Raw genomic sequence first — 27,685 nt, 5'->3', positions numbered from 1 at the left:
CAGCGAGGAGCTCTGCTCTCTGCCCATAAGACCCTACGAGACCCCCACACCACCCCGGGACACCTGAGCGCGCCGCCGGCACTGCGCACGCGCAAGAAAACAACAGCTCCACCCCGCGGTGGCGGCTGCCGACACTCAACTCCACGGGCAGCCGGCTTTCCGTCCAGCCAATCGGCGCGAGCCGGGGGTGGAGCCGCTTCTTCCGATAGGCTGCGGGAGAGCGGTGGGGCGGGGCGTCCTGCTGGCTCCGCCCCCCGCCCGGGGCCGTAACGGTCGGGGCGCGCGGGCAGCGCGAGGCGGGCAGGTGAGCGGGGCAGGCGCACCTCACGGTGCGGGTGTCCCTCATGGTGCGGTGCGGCCCCGTGCGGTGCACTCGGCGTCCTCCCTTACTGCTTCCCTCTTTACGGTTCCCCTCCACCTTCTCTTCCCCCATCCTGGGCGGTTGCTGCCCCCATCCGTCTCCCCGCACGGCCCGGTCAGTGGGAGCGGGGTTTGGTTTGCACCGATTTAAGGCGCCGTCTTTCCTTGTGGGCCTGCAGTGGTGCAGCGGGTAAGATGGCTGCTCTGGAGAAGCACCGGGACGTGAGGCTGCAGCACGGCGATCCGCCGGGTAAGGGCTGCCTTCCCTGCTGTGGGGTCCCGTTTCAGTTCTGTGGGGGATGTGCGACCCTGAGCGGAGTTACTGACCGATAACTGTTAAAAGGCGACGTCTGCTTCCTGTGAAGCCGATGCGTGGCTCAGCCGTCGTTTGATAGCGGGCCCATAAATGTATTTCAGCTCCTTTTAGTTACAAAAGTGATTGCTTTAGCATCAATGTGGGAAGCTGAGCGAACATCAATTTATATTTCCTGCTACAAAGGACGAGTAGGCATGGCTCAATAAGATACATATATTGAGAGGCTGTTCAGTCTGTTGGCTAAACGCAGACATCACTAACTTTCTCTTTCTAGATCCCAGTGCTGCTCAGAAGAGTCATTTCTCAGAGACTGACTGGAAAACGCCGGTGCTGTCTGTGAAGTTCCAGAGGCACAGCAGTCGCTGCTCCAGCATGGCCGACAGCGGTGATGTGGGCATAGGGACCTCCTGCTCCGACAGCACAGAAGGTAACTGTCAGCGTGGGATCGCACAATAACTGTCTGAGGTGTTCTTAAAAGACCCACAAGCATTAAACAGCCTGATGTGACTGAGCCCTAGAAGGTGCAAGTTGGAGGGAGCAGAATCTATAATGAAAACTAGTAACAGTCTCAAAGCCAGTGCCTCACTATACAGTTATGCTGCCTAAAACAAACTAGTAATTAAGGAAATTGCTGTTTCTCTTAGAAATTGTTGACTTTTGACTAATAAGCATTTTAACAGATTGAAAGAGCCATCTTGATGATTTGATGTTTGATAGCTATACATACAAGTGATCTACCAGCAAGTCTCTTGTGTGCTTTGTTGCCCGAGGAGGTTGTGGATGCTCCATCCCTGCAGGCATCCAAGATGAACATTGTGGTCCTTCTCAACCCAGGCCATTCTATGGTTCTAGAGATTTAAAATCAGTGTACCTTTGTGTGTCTCACCAGTGTGAGAGCTGCGTGCTTCTCACTGGACAACAACAGCTCTGAAGGTGCAATTTCTTGGCCCATTGATCTTTTCAACTTGTGTTTTCGTTCATGAAAGTGACATAAAACAAAAATGATTCACTGATGCATGTTCCAGCGGAGACGTAATGTGTTGTTCTTTAAAACAGTGTACTTCATGCATTTGTACCTCTCACAAGCTGTTTATGTCTGTACCTTTTGAGCGAGCTATAGAGCTTAATGCGTGAATTGAAAATAAGGCTTTTTTTAAGTGGTTGTAGAAATATTTGAGGTGGCACCAAGTTGGCAGGAAGCGTCGATCTGCTTGAGGGTAGGAAGGCTCTACAGAGGGGTCTGGACAAGCTGATCAATGGGCTGAGGCTGATGGGATGAATTTCAACAGTGTGATCCTGCACTTCAGCCACAATAACTTCAGGCAGAGTAGCTGGAAGACTTTGTGGAGGAAATGGACCCCAGTGGCCTTTGTCAGTGCTCAGCTGAACGTGAGCCAGCAGTGTGCCCAGGTGACCAGGAAAGCCAATGGCATCTTGGCTTGTATCACAAAGAGCACTGCAAGCAGGAGCAGTGAAGTGATCATCCCTCTGTACTCGGCTCTGGTAAGGCTGCACCTCAAGTACAGTGTGCAGTGTTGGGCCCATCACTACAGGAAAGACACTGAGACTTGGCAGAGACCTCATTGCTTTCCAGCTGCCTGAAGGGAGAATGTGGTGAGATGGGAGTTGACCCCTTCTCCTGCATAACTGGCAATAGGACTAGAGGGAACGGCCTCAAGTTGTGCTGAGGAGATTCAGGTTGCACATTAGGAAACATTTTTCTGTGTCATGACAGTGGTCAGACACTGGAAAGGGCTGCCCAGGGAGGTGGTGGAGTCACCATCCCTGGAGGTGTTCTAGAAATGTTTAGATGTGGTACTAAGGGACATGACTTAGTGGGGAAATACTGGGGGTGGGTAGACGATTGGACTGGATGATCTTGGAGGTCTTTTCCAACCTGTGTGATTCTATGATTGCTGAAGATATTACTAGAATGCATGTCTAAGTGTCTCATCTAGCCTCTCTCAGGATAATAAAACATCCTGCTGAGGGCAGGGGAGATAACCATGTTTCTTTAGGAAATTGCCCTTCTGAATGTTTGTGTTGCCGCAGTCGTTCCAAGAGCTACGGCTGAATTGCAGCACTGACAACTGGCTGAGCCACGCTATCAAATCAGCTCATGAGTTACGTGGGAATGTTGTTGTGATGATCCTCAGTGCGTTCAAGGAACTGATTACAGCGTCCATGCGTGCCATGCTGGTCAGAGGGCTCAGTTTCCTGACAGTGATGCTGGGATATAAACTCAGAGGCTGTAAAAGGAAATTGTACTGTCTCTTCTATGTTTGCCGAAGTGGGTGTTCTTGTGGCTGCTCGGTAGCACAGTGTTCTCCGGGGTTCCTGGATACAGCCAAGTAATGTCTGGAGAGATTTCTTCCCCCAAACGCCTTTCCTGCTCATTTTGGAGGAAGGGTCTTGTCCTTCATTGTGACAGTTTTCCAGTGTTTTTATGATGGTCTTTTCAGAACCTGGTTTCAGTCATACTCAAAGTGTTACTGTTATTGCTGCTCGTAGCAATGCTTTGAGGTTACAAAGAGGTGGGAAGGTGACCTTGCAGTTCTGACCTTGGATTAAGGAAACATCCTCTGGAGGTTGGCCTTTAGCTGAACCAGTTTGGCTAAGAAACGAGAAAACAGGCTTGTGTATCAGTAAGAAACACGGCATTAACTTGATATGCGATGTGCTGGGAGGAGGAGAGGGAACAGGCATTTTGGTGTTTGCCTTTCTCAGCTCATGCTGTTGCTGCATTGAAATTTGAGAGCTGCTAAGAATAACCCTGTATTTCCATGTAGCCAGGTTTGGTGCCCATCTGACAGGACGGGCTCACATAGGGGTGCTTGTGCTGTATCATTTCCTGTAGCAATAAAGCAACAGCCATTACTGTAGCCTCTGGAAAAAGCTCCTTTGCTGCTGTGTCCTGGAGGAGTCTGAAGGTCCACTGCTTGGTGATGTAGTGCTCTGCTGCGTGTGAAGCTCATGATGGACTTAGCAAAGGTTCCAGTTGGGTTCGGTGTATGGTTCAGAGTCACTGAGCTGTGGGATGGGCAGAGCAGGATCAAGGTCTCAGTGTTCAGCTGAGTAAGTTTCAGCCTTTTTGTTCAATTTAAAGGGTTTGATTTCTAAAATTATTGGAAGATAATTTGTTCTATTTATTGCTTATTTAAGCTTATACAGGAATAGCTAGTATACTAGCTTGCTGGAATCAGTTAAAAATGTGTGCTGAACTAAACTTCTCCCTGTAGTTTACTGTGGTAGGAAGCTGTCAGCCGGCTCTTGCGGCTTGTAGTGAGAGGGAGCACAGGCATGCCTGCGTCATGCTGCTGTTTGGGGTGGGGGCAAGGAATTGCTTTTTTAGATTCTTAAGGAAAATTGTTCAGCAGAGGAATGGCAGAATATTTGCAGGACTAATTAAAGTGTGGCTTATCTTTTCCCCAGACTTCTGCAGTTCCAGTAACGGTTCCTCATTCCAGCCTATTAAAACCCAAGTGACCATCCCAACAGCCCATGTTATGCCATCCACATTGGGTGCCTCACCCTCCAAGCTGTGCTCAGCAGGAGAGCAGAGCTCTTCCAAAACTGCTGTGCCAGGATCTGCTCCAGAACACACGGGACTCATGAGAAATGGAGACTTTAATGCTGGGAAGTCATGTCAGCTGCCACGCAGGGATCTCTTGCGTCTCTATGGGACCTCAGGGGAAAATGGATTTGAGCAATCCTGGCGTCCTGTTTTTGATCACGTGAGAATAGAAGATACTTGGAAGTTTGACACCCCTGCCATTGAATGCACCCTTAACCAGTCTCTGTTTCTGGATAGTTTGTGTGCTGACCCCCTCCAAAGGTTCCAGAAATTCAGTCTGAACTCTGGGGCAGCTGAGGCAGGAGGAGACCGTTATAAGGTGCTGCCGGAGATCAAGCAAGCTGCAGGGGCTAATGGAGCCTGTGAATCCCAGGATGGAATGTGGCCAAGTGGCAGCAGGCTGATGCCAGCAGGACTCCAGACCAACAGTTTCTTTCCAAAACCTATAACACCTTCATCTCGAGCATGGATGCAAGAGACCTGCGCGCTGCACCCTCATGAGAGGGTCTGTGAGCTGAGTGCTTGGAAACAACAGCTGGATAATGTGCGATTGCAAATAGAGCAAATGCAGGTAGGGAGCACATTATGTGTGTGAGTTTAAAACCCATCCTTTCTTTTTACTCATAAATGATTGTTTCGGACCTGCAAAGTGAGGGGGAAGAAATGTCTTCTGCTTTTCCCTATCTTAATTTTCTTAATGACCTGTTTTTACAACACGTGGTGTCACAGGTATCATTTGCTGCTTACACTGAGCAGCACTGCATTGTGTTAAAACACTGCTCAGCAGTTCTGTTCAGATGCAGAGGTGAAATATCCCATCAACCAGAACATGTCAGTTTTCAAAAGTTCTTAGCAGTGTATAGAGCAATTCTATTCTGTATCTGTTAGATCTTCTCAGAAGATGTGTTAAACTGCAGTTCATTTGTAGGAGGGGAACTGCTTATTGCCCTCTGTCTATGCTGACAGATTGTTTCCAGTGAGCAAGCACAGTGATCTAAAATTATTTGTTAATCTCCAGTTGCTCTTGGGTGAAGTTGCTTGTTCTTGGACATCAACAGAGACGGAAATAGCTGTGTCCTGGCATGCAGATGAGCACACTGTGTGCAAAATAGCTCTAGCAATGTTGCAATTACCTCCATGGCGTGTAAACCTCTCCCTCCTTATTTTGTCTCCTCTTTCAGTTACAAAATGGAGGTGCCTGCCATCATCCCTCCATGTATTCTCCTTCACTACCCGATCCAGCACAGTGGATCAGTATCCTGAACTCCCATGAAAACCAGCTCAAGGAGAAAGAGCTCCTCATTGACAGGTGAGCTTCATGCTGACGCTGGGCTGAAGGGTTCCAGCGTATTTCCTTTTGGGAAGGGACAGTTTTGAAAACAGAAAGGAGAGCTCTGTGTCTGTTTTACCTGAATGGACTTCCTTTGTTTTCCTGCAAGGAAGAACATACTGACCTTTGAAAACAGATGTTTTGTTTTATTGGCTTTTTCCAACATGTTCTCCTCCCCTTCATCTTGAAAATGAAACGGTGATCCTAAAGAGTTCCAATAAACCAATTTCAATTACAGATTTCTGTGTTTTGTAATGGATGAATATTTTTGTTTATATCACAGTTATCTGAGATGTCAAAATTCCCAACTCTGTGATTGAGGACTTTCTGGAAGCTCTTGGGGATCTTCCTCTTAAATTTGCTGGTTGTTTCTGTGGGTTTAGTCTAACAAAGAACATTTCTAATAGATGATGCTAGTGGACTGCAAGCTTCTTAAAGTTCTAAAGAAAGCTGCCTTCAGCATTTGAACTGTAAATATCCTTTCTGCTTGCTCATCTTGAGTCCTTTGATGTCTGTTTTGCTCATAAACTCTGCAGTTGAGCTGGATCCTCCAGAACACACAAGGCCTGTGTGTTTTATGTATAACCACTGCTGTGGGGGTGGGACAGGGAATTTTTGAGGGGTGGAGAGAGAAGAAAAGTTTATGCAAATTCTGGAAAGGTCAGAATGAGCACCTTTCACATTACTTCTGTGCAGGCCAGTTCTGAGTTGTAGATTTGTCTTTCCACTGTGCTTGTTGCTATGTCAAGCGTTAGTTAGAGCTGCTGTGACACTGTTTGTGTTATTGCAATGCGCTGCCATTTAAAAAAAGGGATGTATTTAAGAACAGTGCTTTATCTGTTCCTGGTTTTGTTTTTGTTTGCTTACAGGCAAAGGCAACACATATCCCAGTTAGAGCAGAAGGTCCGGGAAAGTGAACTGCAGGTTCACAATGCCCTGCTTGGCTGTCCAGCACCCTGTGGAGATGTCTACATGCTGAGAATGCAGGTGCTGAAGGATGTCGGTGGGAAATATGTATTGAAATTCCTGGCCCTACCACTCCTCATTAGTTGTTTCCCAAGGAGGAGGGCTGTGCAGAGTGAAATTTCCCATGCATGTGGTCCTTATTATGTCAGTTTCTGACTCCTGAGATCTCCAGCCCTGAAGTGCCAGGCTTGCTTAGAACTCATCTGCTTACTGCCAGTTAGTAACTGTTAGCTCTGGTGGGCAGATCTCACAGGCTGTCTGTTTTTGTAGGAGCTGCAACGAGAGAACACGTTTCTCCGAGCACAATTCACAGAGAAGACCGAATCTCTCAGTAAGGAGAAGGTTGAACTGGAAAGAAAACTGGCTGCTGCAGAGGTGGATGCAAAGCTTATCCAGGAGACACTGAAGGAAAATATGCAGAAATATGCAGAGGATTTAAAGAAGCAGGAAGAAAGGGTATGATTCCATTGCTCTAGAAATTATGTCTCATCTTTGAAAAGTCAAAAGTCAGTGTAGAGAGGTGAATGAAAGCTTTTCACAGCTGCGCGTTGTAATTTTATTCTGATCTCCTTAAAGAGTACTTTGGCTTTATAATGAAAAGTCCTTCCTCCTGCAGGTACAAGCATTCCAGTACTTTTAAGCAGGGAAGAAGCCTGTCTTTAGCTAAATGAGCAGAAATACTGCTGAGCTAAGGTGGTCTTGCATTTTTGTTTTGAGTGCTGAACAAACAGATTAATGAGTGGATATACAGATGACTGAAGAATGGACAAGAAATAGTATAAACTAGTCTTGTATATAACCATCCCTGCAGGTAAAGGGAAGAGACAAGCACATTAATAATCTTAAGAAGAAATGCCAGAAGGAATCTGAACAGAACAAAGAGAAACAGCAGAGAATTGAGACCCTGGAACGATACCTGGCTGATCTTCCAACTCTTGAGGACCACCAGAAGCAGACTCAGAAGGTAAAACTTCTTCTGGGTAACAATAATAGCTCTTCAAATAGTTACTCAGGTGGCTTTTCTTCAGCTGAAAATAAACCCTTGTGTAGCTGCCCAAGTAAAGTTACATCCCTCCCTTCTTTGGGAAGGGATGTTCTGAACTATAGCTGAAAGGGGACACATAAGTAATAGAAATCCACACTGCAAGGGTAGTTAGTTGGAACATGTTGTGTGTGTGATTGAAATTCTTGGGAGATCTCTAGTGCTGCGGTTGTCTTTGTTACAGTTAAAGGAATCTGAACTGAAGAGTAATGCTCTGCAAGAAACAGTGCTGGCACTGGAAACAGAGCTTGGAGATGTGCGGGCTGCGTTCAGAGAGCAAGAAGTGCAGCTAGAAACCCAAAAACATAAAGAACAGGAACTTCTTTCTACTGTGCACAGGTAAAAACATAGAGGATTAGATCTAATCTTCACCTTAGGACTGAAGTAATAACTGCATGAGAACAGTGATGATTTAGCACATCTGCTGTCCCACCTCAGAACTGAGCGCCAAGAGTAGAGAGTAGAAAAATATCAAATCAGCAGGAAGAAAAATGGCCTTTCTTGTCCTCCTGAGCTTTTTCTTTCTTCTGATTATTGGCTTTAACCTTAATTCCTTGCAAAATACATCTTTGTGGCCTGCGGTGTCTGAGTCACCACCAATATCACGCTCAGGGCTGTGTCCAGAGAATGGGATTCCTTCTTTCACAGCCCTTGGAGTTTGCAAGCTGGGATGCAAACTGGGAGCACTGGCATCTGCTATGAAAATAATTTGCCTCCTTACATTGTCTAGTGAGAAAAGAGTCCCAAATAAACCTGGTTTTCTCATGGCGTTTCTCCTATTTTCAGCTTGCAGGACAAGGTGCAGCAGTATGTAAAGAATGCAGAGAGAGGGGCTCCTGTACAGGATGGGGAGAAACAGAAAACAGAAAATGACTCTCTGGAAAAAGAATGTGACTGCCTCAGGAAGGTAACGGGCTCTCCCAACTGGGAACCATACTTTTTTTTGCTTTTCTCTGAATCACATTGGGCACAAAAATGAAATCAAGGGCTTTTGCATTTTATAGGTAGTTACAGCTGCACAGAAACAGCAGTTCCTGGAATTCTAAACCAAAAGGTTCTAAGAACTGCTCTTGGTGTGATAACCGTGCACTCCTGGAGTAATACTGGAGAAAAGCTGCAGAAAGTAGAGAAGAAAACCACAAGAATATAATTTTGCTGGTCTGTTGTAGCTGATATTTCTAATGTGCCTTATCAGGGAATCTTAATCTCCTACTAATGTAGGCAGTAATTAAAGTAATAAGTGGACAGGAACAAGGAAGAGGGATTGTGTGAAGGAGGAGTTCTGGTGGTATTGCTGGGATTCTCTGTGGCCCAGTTACACCTGTGCTTCTGATTCCAGATTGTGGAAAAACAGCAGAAGAAGATGGAGCAGTTGTCTTTGCAAGTGAAGGTGAGGAGGTGGCTGTGGAGGTACCTAGAAATTCCATTTTTTTTAATAAGGCAAGCTGGACTTGCAATTTTCCCATGGTCTTTTCTAGAACCTGGAAGAACAGGTGGCCCAGGAAGAAGGAACAAGCCAAGCTCTGAAAGAGGAGGCAATGAGAAGGGAAAATGCGCTGCAGCAACTCCGGACTGCAGTGAAAGAGGTCAGAGCAATGTAGAGTACCTGAGCAATAACAGTTAAACGAGCAGTGGGTTGTGGTTTTTAGCAGGGCTTCTAAATTGCCTAATTTGCTAATTTGTCAGCAGCACAATCGGTCCTGCTTGCTACCAGTCACTTGCCCTGGCAGTGCTCTGAAATGAGCTCTTTGTTCAAAAACAGGAGGAGAGAGGCAGTTTCTGCTTCGGGAACTTCAAATGAGGTTGTGGATTGTGTTGGAGAACACCAGGCTGGCCAGTTGGGGGCAGCAAGGCAGGGAACATGAGTCCAAACTCAGCTGCAGTCCTGGCTGAAGGGCAGGACTGAGCCTCAGTCTCAAGCCTAAGGAACCTAAGCACAGTGGTAGCCCTTGAGGGAAGAGATGGCCAGCATGGGGACGAGAGGCTGGTGTACATTGCCTGAGAACTTTTCTGTTTTGTCACACCTTGTCAGGGATGGCGCAGCATCACAGAGTGCTTCCTGGCAGCCAGGAAAGCAAACTGCTCGTACCCTGCAGGGCTGACACTTGCTCGCTTTCTCATCTGGAGAGAGTCTGGAGGGCTTTATATACAGACCTGCTTCTCTTTGTTGGTGCTCCCATCATCACTGAATAGTTGTGTTAAGTCGCTTTGAAGTGTTCTTGTTCTGTACCAAGTGACCACTCATCTGCTGCCACTTGTTCAGCTTTCAGTGCAGAACCAAGATCTCATTGAGAAGAACCTGACCCTTCAGGAACGGCTCCGACAGGCAGAGCTGACAGCTCAGCCCCTGCCTGCTGAGACTGCCTGCCTTGCCCAGGAGTTGCACAGTGAGCTGGCCAGCTGCCTGCAGGACTTGCAGTCTGTCTACAGCATTGTCACTCAGAGGGCTCAGGGCAAGGATCCTAATCTCTCCCTGCTTCTGGGTATTCGCTGTAAGTATGCAGAGTGATGGCATAGCAAACCCTTTGTTTCATGTGCTGCAGTAGAATTAAATACCTCATGTGTAGTTCAGAAGATTCTTACCTTCCTGTACTTTCTTACTGCAGTTAGCAAGCTTTAAGAGTGCATGCAATAACAGCTGCATGTTAGTAATGTCTATTGTAAATATGCATTGATTTTTTTTTTTTTTTTTTCTGTCTCACTTGCAAATGCATGGGGCTGTTGGTCGGAAGTAGATACCTGAGCTCAATCCTTTTTCTCATTCCACAGCTGTGCAGTACTCAGCTAAGGAGAAGGATGACTTGCTGAGCCCTGATGTGCTTGCAAAAAAGCTGGTGGAGGTAAAACAGCTTCACAAAGAGGTGGAGGACTTAAGGACAGCAATATCTGACAGATACGCCCAGGATATGGGAGACAACTGCATCACTCAGTGAGGAGAGCTCTCCCCCAAAGTAAGACAGTGAATGAAGACTTGAAACTCTCAGGAGACTAGAACTCCTACAACCAAAAACTTGTTCAGCACTTTACCATCCCAATGCTTGGGTACAAATGTGTGGTTTATGCAGGAGAAATTGGGGGTTGTTGCCAGAAGTGTTTATCTGCTGACTGGCTAACTGGAATCATTCAGGGCTTCGGTGTTGGGCTTTGCAGTAGCTTTGATCTTACAGAATGTGTTTTTTGTTGTCTTTGCTGTGGCTGGGAGGTGAATTCTGAATGGCCTCCCAGGCATGTCAGACACTGAACGTGCAAATTGGAACCAACACTAAAAGCAAAGATACGTCCTGGGCTTTCTGATAAATTCTCTGCGCAGATTCTGTGCAGCTTATAAGAATGGAGCTCCTACCAGAGCGTTCAGGGAATATCTGGATTTTGTAGGCAAGCAGGCGATGATGCTACCACTAATTACATCATGGTGCTACAGGCTTATCAGATGCTGTGTGTGCAGTTCTGGCTTGGATGCTTGTGTAGCCATTCATGCACCAGGACCTGCTTTGCTCAGGTGAATGCAACCAGAGAATTTTGGTAGCAAACAGGAGCTGGAGGATAAAGCAACACTAACAGAAAACTCAAACACTGTCCCTGGCTCCTGTTATCTTAGAAGCCTTAAACCTTTATCCCCCTGAACACTGAGCACATGGAGGAAACGGATTGATGCTGAAGTGCCTTAATGTGCTACAGAAGCTTCCTGTCCACACACTGCTGTGTGCCTGCAGCTGCCGGCAGGGTGAGGAATTAGTATTTATTGTAGCAGCCTGTCAAGCCATTGCAAACAGTCCTGCAGAGCTCTGAATGTACATAACCTTTGCCTGCACTGCAGCGACCCTCTGCGTGGGGGGGGCTGTGCTGCAGGCCCGTTAGGAGACTCCTGTGTGACTCTGCTTGTTGAGGAGAAAGCCGTTCTGGTCCTAAAGTGGCAGCAGGATTGTACAGCTGGGTCTGAGAGCTCTTCTTGATGCCAGCAAGGCTGCGGCCACTCAGGTTTTGTTCTAATCCTGCCTCTGATTCTCTGGTTGTTCCCCACTCCTGTGCCAAATAATTGGGATCTCGGGTTGGGATATGGTTTGTTTGGTCTCAACTTCCTTAATCTTAGTGGCAACTTTACAGTCCTGAGTGTCGGCTCAAGACGGTGCTGTGGTGCCAAGGGTGAAACCTGTGCTGGTTGCCATCTCTTGACTCACAAACTATGAAGTCGGTGGTAAAACAGGGAACGTACTGCTGAAACTTCTGCCCCTTCAATTGCTCTTGGTTCACACTGGGGCCGTGAGCCCTAATTTTGAGAGAAACGTTGTTGTTACTTTTCCATGTTAAGATTTAAGACCAAATCTGTTTCGTTTGGAGTTTGGCCACCACTGGAGCTGGTGGCAGCAAGTTGGTCAGTGTGTGGTTGGTGTATGGTTAGTGTGCCATGACAGCCAGCCCGGCACAGTGTGCAGAGCTTCCAGCATCTGCTGCGTTGTTTCTGGCTGGCTGTCCCCTTATTGCTGGTGCCACGTCCTGAGCTCACTGTGCTTATTGAGGTCCTGGAGCCGCACAGCCGCTCTCGTGCCGGTTGGGATGTGCTGTTCAGCACCAGCCACATTCTGAGGGCGCAGGGGGAGATGTGACACTGAGCTGCAGGGACTCGCTGCCTCCTGCCCTTCAAACCCGACTGCATAGATGGATCAGGGCAGAACACTGCAGCCCTACGGCCGGGTTGGCCGCCCCAGCCCTGCGCTCTCTTTGTGTCGCTGCTTTGTGTGCTGCCCTGCAGGGAAACAGCCCTGCGGTTTCGTCCTGTGAAACGAGCTCTGGGCTCAACGAGCGGGGAATGCCGGCCCTTCCTTTGAGCGCAGTGCGGGACCACCGGCCTCACCTCTTGGCTTTTGTGCAGCTGTATTCAGGCGATGGGCGTCCAGCCTCGTGTTGTGTTTTCCTTCCTCGAGTCGAGCACGGGGTGTGTTTATATGAGTTTGTCTTACCCGCTTGTTTGTACCGAATACTTTGAATATAAAATAAAGCTGCTCTGCTCCACTCGTGCCAAGCGGTCCCGTGTGGCGGCGTTACGAGCTCGGGGCGCTTCGCGGCACTCCGGCTCCGCTCGGTCCTTCGGAGTGACGGCAGCCGCGGGCCGGGCCTGTGCTGGTGTTGGCCCCGCATGCCCGCGCCCGCCGGCCCCATTGGCCGCCGCAGTCACATGCGGGGCGGTGCCGGCGCGCTCCCGCCCTCCGCGTCTCCCCCGCCCGGGCTGTGCGCAGGGAGCGGCCGCAGCATGAGCTCGCTGAAGGTGTACAGCACGTCCGTCACCGGATCCCGGGAGGTGAGCGCCGAACGGCCGCGGATGGGACGGGGTGGGGTGGGGTGGGGATGGGCGCCGCGGGGAGCCCTTCCGGGCGGGCGTCCGTTCCGACTGAGACGCGACCCTCCCAACCCCGCCCCATCCTGCCGTTCTCTCTCCGCTCTCCCGCCGTGTTTCCCGCTGTGCCCCGTCCCGTCCCATCCTGTCCAGTCCCGTCCCCAGCTGCTCTGCTCGGTGCTGCGTGCCGTTCCCCGCAGGGCCCCCCTGGCCGGGTGTGGGCTGATGCGCTGAGTGTGCGTTCGCCCTTCGGAGCTCCTCCCCACATCCCGATAACGTTGCCTTTGCCGCCCGGCTTCCAGATCAAATCCCAACAGAGCGAAGTGACCAGAATCCTCGATGGGAAGAACATCAAGTACGAGCTGGTGGATATCTCCCAGGACAATGCGCTCCGGGAGGAGATGAGGGCAAAGGCAGGCAACCCCAAAGCCATCCCGCCCCAGATTGTCAATGGAGACCACTACTGCGGGGTAAGACTGCGCTGGGGGTCAGTACTGTGAGAGCTGGATGGTGGGGAATAACGTCATCCCATTGGTTTTGCTACAAATGCCATTGGGATGCTTTCCAAAAGGTGTTTCCCCTGAAGTGTGTGGACAAAAGGCGGTCAGTATTAATCTGTACTTGGAGCACAGTGCAGTGCTGGGGTGGCTGTGTGTACCTGCAGGCAGCGGGGCTGTGCTGTGTGGGCTGCTGTGGCTTTGCCCCGTCATCTTTCCATGCCCTCCATGCAGCAGTGCTGTGCACGGTTGTGTTGAGTGCCGGGAGGGCCGCACTGCGTGTGCAGCACAGGAGCATTGGGGCTGCGTGCTTCCCGCGTGAGAGCAACCGGCTGGTTTCTTCCTGCAGGATTACGAGCTCTTTGTGGAAGCGGTGGAACAAAACACCCTGCAGGAGTTCCTGAAGCTGGCCTGACCTGCGGGCTCTCCATCCGTCCTGGACTCTACCTGCGTTCCTGAGCACCCTCATCTCCGACCATCTTCACTTCCAGGTTGTCAGCGCTATCCTGACACCGCGACTTGTAGTCCAGCACCAGAAATCCGTGACCAAAACGACTCATTGCAGCTGCCTACGATTCCTTCCTGCCTAACTCCAGTATCATCTCAGAGGGATGCAAAGAAAGCCCGACGCTCGCTGCTCATGGCCTTAGAACAGAGCTGGGCCTGGCTCACACCGCAGCTTCCAGTGCCTCTGTAAACAGCAAAGCCTCTCGAGCTGCGCGAAGTGCAGCTGTCTGTCAGCCCTCTTCTCTACAGGGAGAGCTTCTGCTTTAGGAGGGGAGGGCTCCGGGCTGCATGTAACTTCCCACTCCTCCCAGTTGCTGTTAAAATTGTAAATCCTGCTGCACTTCCTCTTTTGTTTTAAAAAAACAAACAAACTTTCATCTCAGCTGCACAAATCGTGGCAACAAAGTTGTTTGTTTTGGGTTCTGATGATTTAATGCAGAAATGCTGCACAAGGCTGGGTTTGAGCACCCGGCAGGGAGCAGGATGGGGCTCAGGTGTCCCTTGGCAGGCTGGGAGCGGGTGGGCCTGAGGGCTCCCTGCTGAGCGCTGATGGCTCAGGGCTGCTTCACAACAGCTGATGCTCCAGCTGTCTTATCTTTCCTATTTTCTGTTGGCTTTTTGCAACCTGGACCAAGTGCATTTTGTTTTCCTGCCAAAAAGCGAGTTTATTACCAGTGTTGTCTTCCGAGATGCTATTAAATGTTACTGTACCTTTTGTGCTGGTACTCGTGGGTTCCTTTGCAATTGCTTTTATTTTGACTACAGGTCAAATAGCCGACAGATTCTAAGTCGGTTCCAGCTTGGAGGAGCTGAGCTGATTGTGCTGCTGCAGACCGACACGAAGATCTGAACGCCTCAGACCGCTGCCGCTAATGAAGGGCTCCTGGGACTCGTCTCAGTATCCGGCTGAGCAGCAGCTGCGGGTTCCTCTCTTAAGCAGCCTTCCGTAGTAAAACAGCCCGAGGGAGGGACAGCAAAAAACAGAACTAGAATTACCTGGTTATAGACCAGCCCTCTGCAAAAGGGCAGCGCCCCGTAGGAGGGGTCTGTTACAGCAAATACAGGAGGGCATGTGGAAAAAGGAGGAAAGCAGCGGGCAACTGCAGGCATTGAGTCACCGACTGCAGGAGGCTGTGGAAGCAGCTGCCCGGTGTTTGGTGCTTCCTGTATGAGCTGTGTGTGGTTCAGCTCTGCTCAGAGGGGGCTGAGGAAAGCAGATCCGCACCAGGAAGCGCTCAGACCTTCCTGCCCCGTTTCTGTATCTGGCTGCTCCTTTGAAACTTCATGAAAGTGAAAACTGCAACTAAAGAAATGTTTTTATCGGGAGCCTTTACTGAGGGCTGGGGGACAGCACGTGTTGGGCTTCTGCTAAAAGGGAAGCTGCCAGAAGGCGCTGCCTTGCACACGTGGGAGTGTTCTCAGCTGGGAGTGAAGTGGGAATTTGTCAGAGCTGAAACGGGAAGGATGTGCAGAATGGGGCCTGCAGAGCGTGGCACCAGCCTACAGGAGAGGAAGATGCTTTACTCTCAGGGTTCAGCAGAGAAGAAGCAAAGGGATTATGCTCTTCTCTAATGACACGGTGTCCTGTTGCAGCAGAGCAGTGGGCTGGGAGGGAGGAAGGCAGCAGCTTTGAAGCCACAGCAGGTTTGGCTCCGTGTGCTGTGAGTCTCAGCCCCTCTGCAGATGGGGGCTGTCCAAGGAAAGGAGTTGCTCACGTCCAGGAAACCCAGCAGCAGGATCTCCTGGCTGGAAGGAGGCTGGCTCAGTCCCAGTATTGACATGGCCCAAGGCCATTGCTCAAGACCATATAACTGAGCCTGTTTTTCTTCTGCTATAGATGCAGTTGAAATCTCTGGGCAGCAGCTCCGTGGAAAATAGGCTGACCCTTGCTGTTTGTCCTGCCCAGATATCTGCTGCTGTAGAGAATCCCTGAGTCCAGCTAAGCAACTGCCCTGGTACCAATGCAAAGCTGGCAGCCCTTCCTGAGCAGAGATCAGCCGATATAACCTCCAGCAGAGGTGAGAAACCAGGCCACTGCTTTGAGCTAACAGAAACCCCTGTGATAGCAGCCCCATCCACCCAGGAGACAGCAGAACACTGGGGCTGGCACGTGGCACTCAGCTGAAGGGAGAGACCGAAGAAGGAACCTTGCACTCCATGCCAGGTAACGGCGCAATGAAACTAGATCTGGAAAGACAACTCTGCTCTCTTCCCAGCCGGGGGGATGTTGTAACTCAGCCAGCAGTGCAAGGCAGCTCCTTCCTCCTGCAGAGCTGCTGTTAGGCTGTTTGCAGCCCCGTCCCCTCTGGTGGGAAGGGGTCTCTTCTCCGCAGCAGCAAGGAGGCATTGGGGATCAGCCCACATTCCTGCAGGCTCCTGGAGTTGTCCGCATACACCCTCTGGGGAAAGGTACTGATGATCTCGTATGAGTCGGAATCTCCACCCCTAGGAAAGAACAGCACAATCTTTTCTTATGCACAGCATCCCCCAGGATTTTGCAGAAATGCTGCGGCTCATCCAATTGCAGTTACTTCAGAGCAGACTCTGGAGAGGCAAGCGCAGGCCAAGCAGAAAAAAAGGCTTCCTGCCCAAACTGCACGAAGCCAGGCACGGAGCAGCCATCTCAGGCTTCACAGCTGCAGTGGGAAGGAGAAGTGAGTCCAGCAGAAGTGAGCTCAGCATGGGCTTGGATAGAGGCAAGGGCTACGGCCTATTATGGGTGAATACCAAGAAGATCCCCCCAGCCATCTGGAACTGTTAGTTTTAAGAGGACAAAAGGCATCTCTTGTAATGTGTGAGCTTTTTGTCAAAGATGTATAGTAGGTGCAGCTCTGGTGTCAAGAGGAGCCAAAGAAGCAGAGAGTGGCCAGGGCCCAGCCCTGCTCAGTGCGGGTTGCTCTGCTCCAAGCATGGCTCCAGGGCCAGCAGCAAAACCTCCCCTGGAGCTGGATAGAACAAGGTGGGGAGCAAGGAGGGCAGGAGTCCTACCTGGCATGGGCAAGGTGTTGGCGCAGGTCCCCTATTGTCTCTGAGAACAGCATCTTTATGACATACATCTGCTCCCCACTTTCAGATTTGATGCGGAGAGTGCAGACATCAGGAGCAGAACCTTCAGCTCCTTCAGCTGTCTCTAACCTGGAGGTCAGAAAGTCGTCTCAGCGAAGGAGTGAGGGCTCTAATGCGCTGGGGTCATCTAAACATCTGGGAATGTGCTTGAGATGAGCAAGGCTTAGCCTGGCCCACAGAGCCAGCTGCCACTTTGCTTTCACTGCTTAAAACTGCTTTGAGAAGAGGATTGCTGATCTTTTTTTGCTTTATTATTTTAGATCAGGGTTGACTGGTAAGATCTGTGCCCTACTTTTTTGATTAAAAATAATCTGCTTGGGATTTTTTCATTAGCTATTTGGGTCTTATATTGTCCAGAAGACTGAGTGAAAATGCGCTGGTTATGTCACCTCTCACTTGCGCATCAGTTTCCTGGAGGGATTCTTCCATTTAGCAAACAGCTTTAAGTGGCTTTAAATTCTTAGGCCCTGCCTTGCTGTCAGGAAATGTATTTCACTGCCATAAGCTACACTGAATGATGGAAACTTTGTTGGAGATGGAAAGGGTGGCAGGTTTTCCCCAAAAAATTAGCTTTTTTTTTTTCCTGGTTATTGCCAAGGTTTAGGATCAATGGGCAGAACCCCCTGGAAAAAAACAACCTGAAATAGGAGAGCTGATGGGCAGGGATGTGTGTACCCATACCTCTGCAGGGCAGGCAGCCTGGGTGTCCCCACCACGATCTCTTTGCTGCTCTGCGCCCCATCAGAGCCCTGCAACCAAACCAGGTGAGTATCAGCACCTGTTTTACACAGAGACAAACCAGAGCTAGAGCAGACCAGGAGCAGGTGCCAAAATGCTGCATGGATGCTCTGATGGAGCATTTGGGGAAGAAGAGGTTGCAAGGAGGAGGTGTGGTTGTATGCAGAGCACTGAGCCTGAGGAATCACAACAGCCTGCTCCTTGGGGTGTTGTTTGGGCACACCCATACCTGCCGCATTGCTCCAACTGTGTCTCGGGTGGCCATCACTTCACTGTGCGTTGATGACTTAGGATCTTTGTTCCAAAACTGCTCCAGAAAGGATTTGGGACCTGCCAGAGAAGAGGGAATATGTCAAAAAGATCGTACATGTACAGAATTCTCCCTCAGAATAAACTGATTTAGTGAATAGGGAGCAGAACATCTGGCAGAGAGAGATGCCCTTTCCTGGCCATGCGGATGCTGGCTCCTGGTCCCCAGCTGCAGCTTGTCCCACTTTCTGGCCCACTAATGTCATGATTGCCAGAGTAACTAGTGAGCAACTGCGCAGCTCACACCTGCAATGCGCAACAGGAAGAAACCCTGCTATCTCTGCTGCAAACAGGAAGGTCTGATACTGTGGCAGTTCTTACATGCTTGGGCTCATCTTGCAATTGTGTTGGTTCCTTTTGGTGTAGTGTTGCTGGGCAGCTATTTTTTTTTCCCCCACGTGGATAAAGGGAATTTCTCTGCTTGTAAATGTCCCTGAGATAAGCAAGAGAAGTGATGTATATAAATATGAAGATGATGCTGAGGGCAGTGCATGTGTACAGGTTGTTTAGTTATGCATGCATAGATCTACTGTTTTCTGCCTACCTGACTGACCACATTTGGCTCTCCAGCCAGTCATGTTATCTCAGCTTTGCTTATGCAGGCTGCTAGAACCCAGAAGCAAAATGAGGAAATACACGGCCTGACCTCATCCAAAGAATACACGGTTCCCTTGGTATACTCTGATGCTGAGAAAGGTGAAACTTTGACCCAGAAGTGTTGCCTTCCTCTTTGAGACCCCACACGTTCACTTCTTGATAGCTAGACTGCCCCTGTGAGATTTCAGTTCTTCTCTTTGGGTGATGCATTTTTGAGACACGCGTAGGAACTTACCTGGGATCTCGCTGGGTTCCTCTACTTTGCTTAGTTTTGAATGGCCAACAAGTTGGCCATGGCCAGGAAAACTCCCAGGAAGGTTTCTCTCCTGAAATACCACATCTCTTTTGTCAGTGACCTGTTGGATTAAGGCTGATTGCTATAAGCAAGGCTCACTGTATCAGAAAATAATAAACTAGAGCAGTAAATCCCAAATGAAACTGAGGCATTTCCTTGGGAGCTGCTCCAGCTGTCCAAACCCAAACCTCCAGCTCCTCTAGGCTCTCTAACAGTGCAAATCCTGCTAGATCCTGGACTATACAGGCCTCACTGTAGTTCACTGTCTAAACAGACACTGGACACCCTTTCCAGTAGTTGTAAGAAACACGTGCAGGCCTGACCTTTCTTCTGCCTGTTTCCATGATTGAAAATGCTCTCTCTGATGTGAAAGCAGCTGTTTGGGAGGGGAGAGGGATTTACTGTCACTCACACTGCACTACAGAAGTTGCAGTGGGATCTGATGGATGGCTTCAACAAACTGACAGTGCCAGACTGAGGCCCCCAGCAGTGGGAAAAACTATATAAAGAGGGTCAGTCATTTTTCCTGGGCTTTAGTACTGTCCTGTGCCCTGTAGATGTGATTGGCAATAAGCTGGCTACAGGCAACCACATATGCAGGAGCCCTGCACAGTCCCTCCCCTTCCATCTGCTTTTTCAACTACCACCCCTACCAGCTCACTCTGTTCTGATCACTTTGTACAGATGTGCCCTGCTTTCTTCTTGGTGGTGGCAGGTGCACCCCTCCGCCTTCGCCTGCTTATGTTTCGGAGGCACTCAAAGACCTGAATCAGAGTCCTCTGAGGCCCTCAGTCTGAAAATGTGGCTTTGGCTTTTTGCCATTCCTGAAAAATCAGAAAGAAATAGGACCCAAAAAGACTGCAAGTGGCCAAACCCCTTTAAATTACTGCCAATTAAACTCTGCAAAGTGAGGTATACTTCTCCAATCTGTTTTTAGAATCTCTTCCAAGAGAACTAGTTAAGATGTTGCTGTTGCACAGGTGCTGCATACACCACTTATCTTCTGCAAAGCCTATTTGTGCTCTCGCGAGTCTTGATCCAAGTCAAGATTCAACCAGGCAGAGAAACTGCTCAGCCCTAATGCACAACTGCTCGCTCACATCCTGTAACGGCTCAGGCAGGTGTGTTCCCCACCACTTCCATACACACATACACAGCACTTAGCTGCTCAACCAGAGATTGCTAAAGGGATTATGCAGTTTGGTGAAAGAAATCTGAACAACTTTATTGGGAAATAAGAGAGTCATTTCTTCCAAAAACCCCATGAGAGCAGAGCTTTGCACTGCTTACCTGCAGAGGGACACCATCTGGGTAGCGTGTCTGCAACTCTGAAGGGAAATAGCCATCCATAATATCCTGCAGGCATTGCTGAAACAAAAAATGACAGCTCATTCATGGGCATACCTCTGAATTTCTACTTATCTGATGACTAATATTTACATTCTGGGCTGCTTCTGTTTGTATTATTTCTGCTGTGCAAAAAAAAAGTCTGCACCCAGACTCCCCCTCTCATAAAAATAATAATACAAAAAAAAGAAAAAGAAAGTTGCTGCTCAGTTGATTTTTAAAGGTGTGCCCCAGCAGGGCAGTAGGATGTGAAGGCTGGAGGTCTCAGCTGCTCATTTTGGGGACTGAGATGAACTCACTGGCCCTGTTCTTCTAAGCTCCCTTTGCTGATAGGCAGTGAATCACAGCAGGGTGGCTCCACATCTGACTCCTGCACAAACCTTTCCATACCTGAGCAGACAGTTCCTCATAGGAGCGAAAGGGTCCATCCGACATGACGATCCCATTCTGATACAGTGTCATAGAGAGGGGCTCTGTCTGCTTCAGCCGAGCTCCCCCCGGCGTGTGCTCAACGTGAGAGACACCATCTCCAACCAGCATGTTCAAGCCCTTCACATTTTTCAAGATTAAATCAAAATCAACCTGGTGTTTGGAAACGACTGCCTCACCTGTGTCAGAAAGAGCAAAGGTATGGGGGGAGGAGATGCCAGCTGAGCAGTTTTCACCTCTATGTGGATGTGTCTGAGGAGCTCCTGCATCCCAACACTTTGGGGCTGTCATCGCTGCCTTTTGTGTGTCACCTTTCCTTTGCAAAGCGTGGTGCAACAATCCTGCCGTGGTTCAGGGCTGCCAGATCTACATGGGTGTGTGCAAAACTGCAAGGGCATGGTAACAGAAAAACAGCCTTCACCTACAAGTGCGCATAGCAGCTGCTAGCAAAGGTACAGCCAGCTGTTCGGCAACTTGGTGTTGGTTGTAATTTCTTAAGTGTTGTCCCTTAACGCGGCGCTGCAAAATGCACAGAGAAGAATGAGTAACCTAAATTGGCTAAATGGACCGGAGAAGATTTGCTGAAGAAATGTCGGTGTGGCTGCATGCTCTGAGCCACCTGCATTTCTCACTAAAGCAGTTTTATTTCTCTCTCGCTGGGACTCTCAGAGGGTGTTTGAGGAGGGTAGTAGGGCAAAGCAGTGAATGCATTACAGCGGGACAGCAGAATGAAATGAGAAAATAAAACAGAGGGTAAGGCCTTTGGTTTTTCTGTTCCCATTTGCTGACATTTGATAAAGGTGGAGGAAAAAAAAAAAAAGCTTTAAATGTGAGGGAGGAAATCTCCCCTAAAAAGGGTAAGCAATATGAAAAGTATGAAAATATTTCTACTGCTTTTCATGTCTTCTTCCTCCCTTCACCTAAGGGATTCGATTAACAAGCTAATATTTGCACAGTTGTTTGTTAGTAGCAAGTTATATAGCCCGAGTAGTGTTCTTTTCTTTTTTTCCTCTGTTACCACTTTGCCAAAAATGCTTGGACCCCATGCAGTACAATCAGGTCCCAGTTAAACCACTCACATGGTGGCTGGGAGGAAAGGCAAACAATACTCTGATGGAGCCAGACAATATGTGTAAGTTGCTATGGCTACTAAATACACAAAGCATCTGGTTCTGTTTTCCACCCATTTTACGTCAGTGTTTTTAGCACAATCAAGCTTCAAACATTCAGGGTATGTGAATTCTTCAGGAAGCAGCTGCCATGAAGGTATTCTTCCAAACGGCCACCAGGATCTCTCCTTTTTCCCCGGATGAAGTTTATAAAACATAGGTGCACACAGAATACCAGTGCTCTGCCTGTCCCAGCTCCTGTTAAATTGTTCCATGTCTCTAACCTCGAGATGGACTGACATGAAGACCTCAGAACAGGATCACAGATTCTGATGACCTGCTTATCTACTCTAAGTATCATACCTTCCCTAAGCATGCAGCAGGAGCCAGGATGGCTGCTTTAGCAAAGAGCACTGATGCTTTACCTGGCTTCCAGATCCTCTTTGCCAGCAGTTCATCATCTCTGAGTGACTCTAAGTCTTCCAGCTCTTCGTGTCTGTCTCCAACCCAGATCAGACCATAGTCATTTAGAAACTGCTGTAAGAGGAAAGGACAAGTCAGGGTTGTAGACCAGAGCTGGAAACTAGACAGAGAGGCCTGACAGTGCTTGGCTACAATAGAGAGAAGCAGAAGTGGAGGTGAGCAATGTTTGTCTCAGCAGTGGCAGTCTGCCAACTCACTAGCAGTAGAAGTGGCAGCTCTACTAGAAGCAGGTGAAAGGGAGGAAGGATTAAACTATCTGTAGCAATACAGTAGTCTCCCAAGAGTCTAGTAGCTGTGTAGGTTATTTCCACAACCCTGTAAATCAAAATGATGAGGCTTGCAGCAGGCTTAAATATCTGTGTATAAAATAACAATAGTATACTACCCTGTAGTTCACATTCAACCTGTTCTTTCCTTTCAGAGGAGTGAAGAGAGGATTTGCAGTTATCACAGTGGCAGCTTGAAAAGAACCAGGCAGTCTGGGATTGCAACAGTCCCAAAGTGAAGGTGCAAATGGCTTGGAGCAAGTAAAGTAGGCATCTCACCTCCATCTCCCAGACCTGAGTCTGCAGCTGAAGGCACCTCCTTTCCAGATCCTCTGCTGTGGATGAGTGAGGAGCATCTGAGAGGGAAGATCTGCTTTTATTCTGCATAGCCTTAAAAAAGTCACAGAGCATGGATGCCCCAGCAGTCTTCCTGCACCATCAGTAAACTCAAGCCTGTAAAGCACTGCTGAAGTTTCATGCTACAGGAAGCTGATGTGAGCGGTGCTGTTCACTGTTGTACAATGAGCATTGCTTGGCTTGGTTCTAAGAGACCTATTCAAAAATCAGCAGATGTCCACCCAGGCTGGATCCAGACAACTAAGCTTCATAGCTGGCACAATGTACGATGAGGTACAAAAAACACAACTGTGGTTTGACAGGCTTCTTCATGTTCTCCACTCAGGAAATAGAGATGCAGCACAGCTTTACACTAACAAGGTAGTTCGGCCGTGACAGGAAATGTGTCTGGGTTCAGCAGGGGATTCCAAGGAATTGAGGAGCAGAAGAGCTTCAGTGACTCACTTAAGCTGAGCTTATTTTAGAGTTAGGTTGCCTTGCAAGATGAGTGAGCCTGGACCTGTAAGTGCTGCTTGAGACTGCAAGTCAATTTTTGGTTTTGCTTAGCTATGAGTTGCTCGGTTTGGTTTGGTTTTGTTTTTTTCCAGCCTATTTGAACTCTATGGTGTATATTGTTCTTTTGTTTTTTCTCTTTTCCTTTTTTCTTTCTTTTTTTTTTTTCCTGGCCATCCTCAGGCTTGTGGTTGTTCTGTGCTCATGGAAACTTATTAAGGCACGGAAAATAGGTCAGGAAATGATGTCTAATGCTTCACTAGAAAAGCAGAGCAACTGATGAAGTGAGGACTTACCTTGGCAAACAGCACTGTGTGTGCAGCTGTTACCACCCACAGAAGAGGCTCATAGGCTTTTAAGGCACGGACTGCTGAGGGGGAAGGTCTCCAAGTCTGCTCTGCTGCAGTACCAGGAAACCTGTAACTCTCCCATGGAGAGTAGGAGCAAGGTGCCAAGGGTCAAACAATTTTTACCTTCTCCTTTCTGAAGAGCCTTTATCTTCTCTTCAAGCTCAGCAATCTTCCTGTCCTTCAAGATCAGAATGAGTAATGAACTTGTTAAGATCCTCTGCTTTCAGGACCATGATGCAGACTGCATAATTAATCCTGGTTGGGCGAGGCAGTGCTGTGCATACTCTCTCTCAAATAGGCAAAATAAGGGTTAGAATAGCCTCACAAATGTCTTAATTCATGACTTAGCAGAGAGGCACGATGTAATACACTGCTTCAATATTAGACCGGGGGCACTGCTAACCTATCTCCCCCTTCCATCTGCATGAGAATGCTGCTCATACTCAGGCCTGTTAGTGGCTGATCTAAAGAGCAGACCAGCATCTGTCACCATCTGTTAGAAAACAAGACAAAAACCACCAAAAAAACCCCAACCCACTGCTATTTATTCTAAACTAAACAGTGTTTATTCTCAGCAGTATTACAAAGACACCTGTTCTAAGATTACTTATCTAAGCCACTGGTTGCTTTGTTTTATTTTCAGAATGCAAAAGAAAGGAGTCTGGAGGCAAATAGATATTAGTGAAAGGATGCTGAGAGTCACTACCTCATAAAGTCACAGAAGGATCAGAGCAGTAAGGGCAGCTCAGTCTTCTATATCAAGGGCAGCTATGAGTGCTCTGCTGTTTTACAAAGGATAACCGGTCTAATTAACAGAACAGGCTATGGATTAACTTGTTCTAGCCCAGACTGTGTCTAAGTGGGTGTATCATTGAAAAGCTAAAGCAGAACACAGAACAGGACTGGTAAGGGCCAGGACTTTTACCTTCAGTTGGATTTCTTGTGTTTGTTTATCTATTTTTTGTTCCAACAGGCTGATTTTTTGCATCATGGATGACATGAGCTCCATGTCAGTGAGAACTGTACCTGAAAGCACAAATACAACATTACCTCTAGAAAGGCAATTCATATTTGAGGCTTATCTGCACCATAAGGGAACACACACATGAGCTCTGGTTCTATCAGAGCAGGTAAAAAGAGGATACCTTTGATGGATGTGGGGTGGAAATCCCTCAGCTCTTATATTTGAGAGCTCTTGGTAGGGAGGTGATCGCTGGCAGCGTACTGTGTATGTGAGGAGGAAACAACACAAATTAGCCTGGGGTATTGAGTCCACCAGATTCTCACTGAGAGAGTATGACGGTCAAGAACCCCTTTATCTTTGAGAGACTGTGAAGTGGTGAACTAGATGATCTTTAAGGTCTCTTCCAACCTAAGACATTCTGTGATGTCATATATTCCTTTTTAGTGTTGTCCCTGCAAGGGAAGACTGCCTTGCACTGGGTTCCTTGCCGTAGGGGACAGGCTGTGTCACCTGTGAAGAGGCACAAAGAATATGAAAGAATTGACAAAGGTCAGTATTTTGCATGTGACTTCTCCAAAAACAGGTAAAGAAATATAGGTGTTACACTGAGGGAAGGAGAAAGAAGGGTGGCCCCAGGCTATTCACTCCCAGAAGCACTCAAAGTAATGAGTGGGTGAAGATACTTGTTATGGCACAGAACCAAAAGTAAAATCTCAGCAGCTGTGAAGGGTGAACACAAAACGGGGCTGGCAGAAAGAGCCTGTGATGGTGGTACAGAACATCCTGTGCCACACAGCGAGGCAGAAAGTACCACTGAGCTGCTTTAACAAGAAGTACAGCATCTGGGAGTAGCAGAAACAGGAAGCTTCACTGAGAGGCTTTTGTGCTGTTAATCTAACAGGCCAGCTATGGCCTAAAGTGGAGCCGTAAAACAAAATGAGGCTCTAATGTACTCTAGGGGTTGCTGAGGACGTCAAACTGCTCCATTACTGATCTGGTTGCAGACACGTAGGAAGAAGAGCCGCACTCACCACAAGAGATGTAGGATGGTGAGAAGCACCTTGCCAGCAGGGACAAACAACTCAGCTCAGCCCTTTTGATGCAAAGTGGTGAGGAGGGAATATATAAAAAATGAGGATAGGTTTGTTAGCTTGGGGCAGTGAGGAAGGGGGGGGGGAGGGAGGGACTGCTAGATGAGCAAGTTTCCTAAAGTATAAAGGCAAAGGCTTTCCAGAAGGGCTCAAACTCCGCATCTCTTTCTCAGCGGCCTACACCGAGTGCCTCTGGGCAGGGCACGCCTCAGTCAGCACGGTGAAGAAATGACCAACGCATCCACCTGACCACGAACGCTCCCGAAGGTCAGTGAGCTCATCCTGAGCGCCCCCACCACAACGGGACTTGAAATAAAGGCCAGACCCGACCCCGGCCTCTCGGCTTTGCCTCCGAGGGGGATCCCGAAGGCCGGCTCTCCCGCGGCACTCACCCCGCGCTCAGCGCCCCCACCGCCATCTTGTTTACCAGAGGTTGCCACGGCGACGCCTGGACGCTGTGATTGGCTGAGCGGCGGTCACGTGGAACGGGGCGGCCGGGCGATGACTACAAGTCCCGGCGTGCACCGCGGCAGAGTACGAGTATCGTTTCTTACCTGTTAGACGTTGGGCGCCATGAGGTGGGAATGAGCGCCACAGAGTGCGAGGTGAGAGACAGGAGAAAACTGCCACAGGGCGCTGCGCCACCCTAACGAACAACAACAGCAGCGCCCAGGGTGAAAACATCGCAAACATTCGCTTATTCTCTGCGTACCATAAGGAAATGTGAGGAAAACAAGAAGGAAGGATGGAAGTTGTCTATTGGGCACTCACTGGATGCCACAGAAAGCTGCAAGAGCAGAATGGGCTGGTTGAGAAAGCAGCAGGCATCCAGGCATGGACTCGGGCAGAAGAGCTGCCGGACTTCCTGCATTGCAGATCGTTTGGGGGTGAAACAAACTGCAATGCTGAGAGCATCCAGTGCTGCACTCCTACCACCAGCTCCCACGCAGGGCTGGCTGCGGTGCACTAACAGAAACGAAAGCCACAACAGCAGGTGTAGCTTTGCTCATTTCAACCTGCCCCAAAATAGCCCGTTCTGTCTCCTGTTTGCTGGCAGGAGGCTGGTGCAGCTCAGCAATGTGCTGCAAGCACTGCCAGGGCCGAAGGAAGCACCGCTGCCATCTGCAGTGTGGGTGAGACCACCCAGCCACACTTGTGGTTTGGGCCAGGCTCCCATCCTTCATTGCAGGACTGGAGGCTTGTTACATGGAGCAGAGTTAGCGGGGCCTCCTGCTGAAGTGGAGGGGTTGAACCTGTGATTGGTGCTGGCCCTACACAGGCATGGGGCACAGGGTAGGGAGAGCTGTATGGTGTTGGAAAAGGGAGGGCGAGGGGCTCACTGCCTCTGCTGGAGACGGTGGCTGGGATGTCCTGTTCAGGGCATCATCCCCACCTTGCAGCATCAGCAGTGCCTGCAGTGCCCTCCTGGTGCTTTTCCATGGATCCAGTTCTTGTGTCCCTTCTGGGTGATGGGCTGTGCTCTGCAGCAGCAGCACAAGGAAGGAAAGTGTGATTGGTGAGATGGGGCCACGGCTGCACTTTAAAGGCTCTGATAGCAATCACCGTGAGCAGATGAGGAAGCGTTGCAGCAAGCTGCGCACTGAGCACAGACCATGCAGCCCCTCCGGTGTGCCCAACTGCTCCTCCTGCTTGCCCTCTGCTTGGTAAGAGAAAGCCCACTGCTTGAGCACCCCAAACGCTGGGGAGCAGCCAGAGCCATCCCTGGGGTGTGACAGTGGTTAGGGGTCTGGGATCCAACTGCTGGGAGAGTTTCTGCCTTCAGCTGGGAACTGGAGCAATTTGTTTTCCTTTAACCCTGCTTGTCCTAAAAGGAGCTTTGCACTGCAGGCTGCAAGGTTTAAATACTT

The 27,685-nt window shown here is 49.1% G+C and overlaps 3 protein-coding genes across 4 annotated transcripts; 2 read left to right on the top strand and 1 right to left on the bottom strand.

Moving 5' to 3' along the window:
- The first annotated feature begins 254 nt into the window (after positions 1 to 254).
- Positions 255 to 10,658, top strand: CEP85 (centrosomal protein 85). Of its 2 annotated transcripts, XM_072355494.1 has the most exons (14): positions 257 to 304; positions 540 to 610; positions 951 to 1,103; positions 4,109 to 4,821; positions 5,432 to 5,559; positions 6,450 to 6,567; positions 6,817 to 7,002; positions 7,358 to 7,510; positions 7,773 to 7,927; positions 8,375 to 8,495; positions 8,928 to 8,978; positions 9,067 to 9,174; positions 9,852 to 10,080; positions 10,358 to 10,658. In XM_072355494.1, the coding sequence occupies exons 2-14, from the start codon at positions 556 to 558 to the stop codon at positions 10,519 to 10,521; spliced, it is 2,334 nt and encodes a 777-aa protein (XP_072211595.1). In that variant the 5' UTR covers positions 257 to 304; positions 540 to 555; the 3' UTR covers positions 10,522 to 10,658. The 2 variants fall into 2 exon arrangements, with proteins under 2 accessions (XP_072211596.1, XP_072211595.1); XM_072355495.1 differs by lacking the exon at positions 540 to 610 and having other exon boundaries at positions 255 to 304.
- Positions 10,659 to 12,730: 2,072 nt separating this feature from the next.
- SH3BGRL3 (SH3 domain binding glutamate rich protein like 3) lies at positions 12,731 to 14,639 on the top strand. The gene is made up of 3 exons (XM_072355498.1): positions 12,731 to 12,884; positions 13,223 to 13,390; positions 13,767 to 14,639. Exons 1-3 carry the CDS (start codon positions 12,762 to 12,764, stop codon positions 13,830 to 13,832), a joined length of 357 nt encoding a protein of 118 aa, XP_072211599.1. The 5' UTR covers positions 12,731 to 12,761; the 3' UTR covers positions 13,833 to 14,639.
- UBXN11 (UBX domain protein 11) lies at positions 14,573 to 26,260 on the bottom strand. The gene is made up of 13 exons (XM_072355496.1): positions 26,210 to 26,260; positions 24,908 to 25,236; positions 24,688 to 24,788; positions 23,886 to 23,940; positions 22,843 to 22,919; positions 22,240 to 22,351; positions 20,667 to 20,884; positions 20,220 to 20,297; positions 18,870 to 18,990; positions 17,958 to 18,058; positions 17,672 to 17,739; positions 16,913 to 17,059; positions 14,573 to 16,369 (listed from the first exon to the last, which is right to left on the bottom strand). The coding sequence occupies exons 3-13, from the start codon at positions 24,769 to 24,771 to the stop codon at positions 16,204 to 16,206; spliced, it is 1,227 nt and encodes a 408-aa protein (XP_072211597.1). The 5' UTR covers positions 24,772 to 24,788; positions 24,908 to 25,236; positions 26,210 to 26,260; the 3' UTR covers positions 14,573 to 16,203.
- Positions 26,261 to 27,685: the final 1,425 nt, after the last annotated feature.

The sequence above is a fragment of the Excalfactoria chinensis genome, chromosome 22 (assembly GCF_039878825.1).
Source record: "Excalfactoria chinensis isolate bCotChi1 chromosome 22, bCotChi1.hap2, whole genome shotgun sequence".
Taxonomy (NCBI): domain Eukaryota; kingdom Metazoa; phylum Chordata; class Aves; order Galliformes; family Phasianidae; genus Excalfactoria; species Excalfactoria chinensis.
This window is presented reverse-complemented; position numbering and strand designations above follow the sequence as displayed.

Excerpts from the sequence above, each read along its gene's own strand:
- CEP85 (XM_072355494.1), top strand. The coding sequence starts at position 556 with ATGGCTGCTCTGGAGAAGCACCGGGACGTGAGGCTGCAGCACGGCGAT. Across the intron at positions 6,568-6,816 it reads TCTACATGCTGAGAATGCAG|GAGCTGCAACGAGAGAACAC; the intron begins GTGCTGAAGGAT and ends CTGTTTTTGTAG. Across the intron at positions 8,979-9,066 it reads AGTTGTCTTTGCAAGTGAAG|AACCTGGAAGAACAGGTGGC; the intron begins GTGAGGAGGTGG and ends GGTCTTTTCTAG.
- SH3BGRL3 (XM_072355498.1), top strand. The coding sequence starts at position 12,762 with ATGCGGGGCGGTGCCGGCGCGCTCCCGCCCTCCGCGTCTCCCCCGCCC. Across the intron at positions 12,885-13,222 it reads CCGTCACCGGATCCCGGGAG|ATCAAATCCCAACAGAGCGA; the intron begins GTGAGCGCCGAA and ends CCCGGCTTCCAG. Across the intron at positions 13,391-13,766 it reads ATGGAGACCACTACTGCGGG|GATTACGAGCTCTTTGTGGA; the intron begins GTAAGACTGCGC and ends TTCTTCCTGCAG.
- UBXN11 (XM_072355496.1), bottom strand. The coding sequence starts at position 24,771 with ATGGAGCTCATGTCATCCATGATGCAAAAAATCAGCCTGTTGGAACAA. Across the intron at positions 23,941-24,687 it reads CACAAGAAATCCAACTGAAG|GACAGGAAGATTGCTGAGCT; the intron begins GTAAAAGTCCTG and ends CTGATCTTGAAG. Across the intron at positions 17,740-17,957 it reads CAGTTGGAGCAATGCGGCAG|GGCTCTGATGGGGCGCAGAG; the intron begins GTATGGGTGTGC and ends GTTTGGTTGCAG.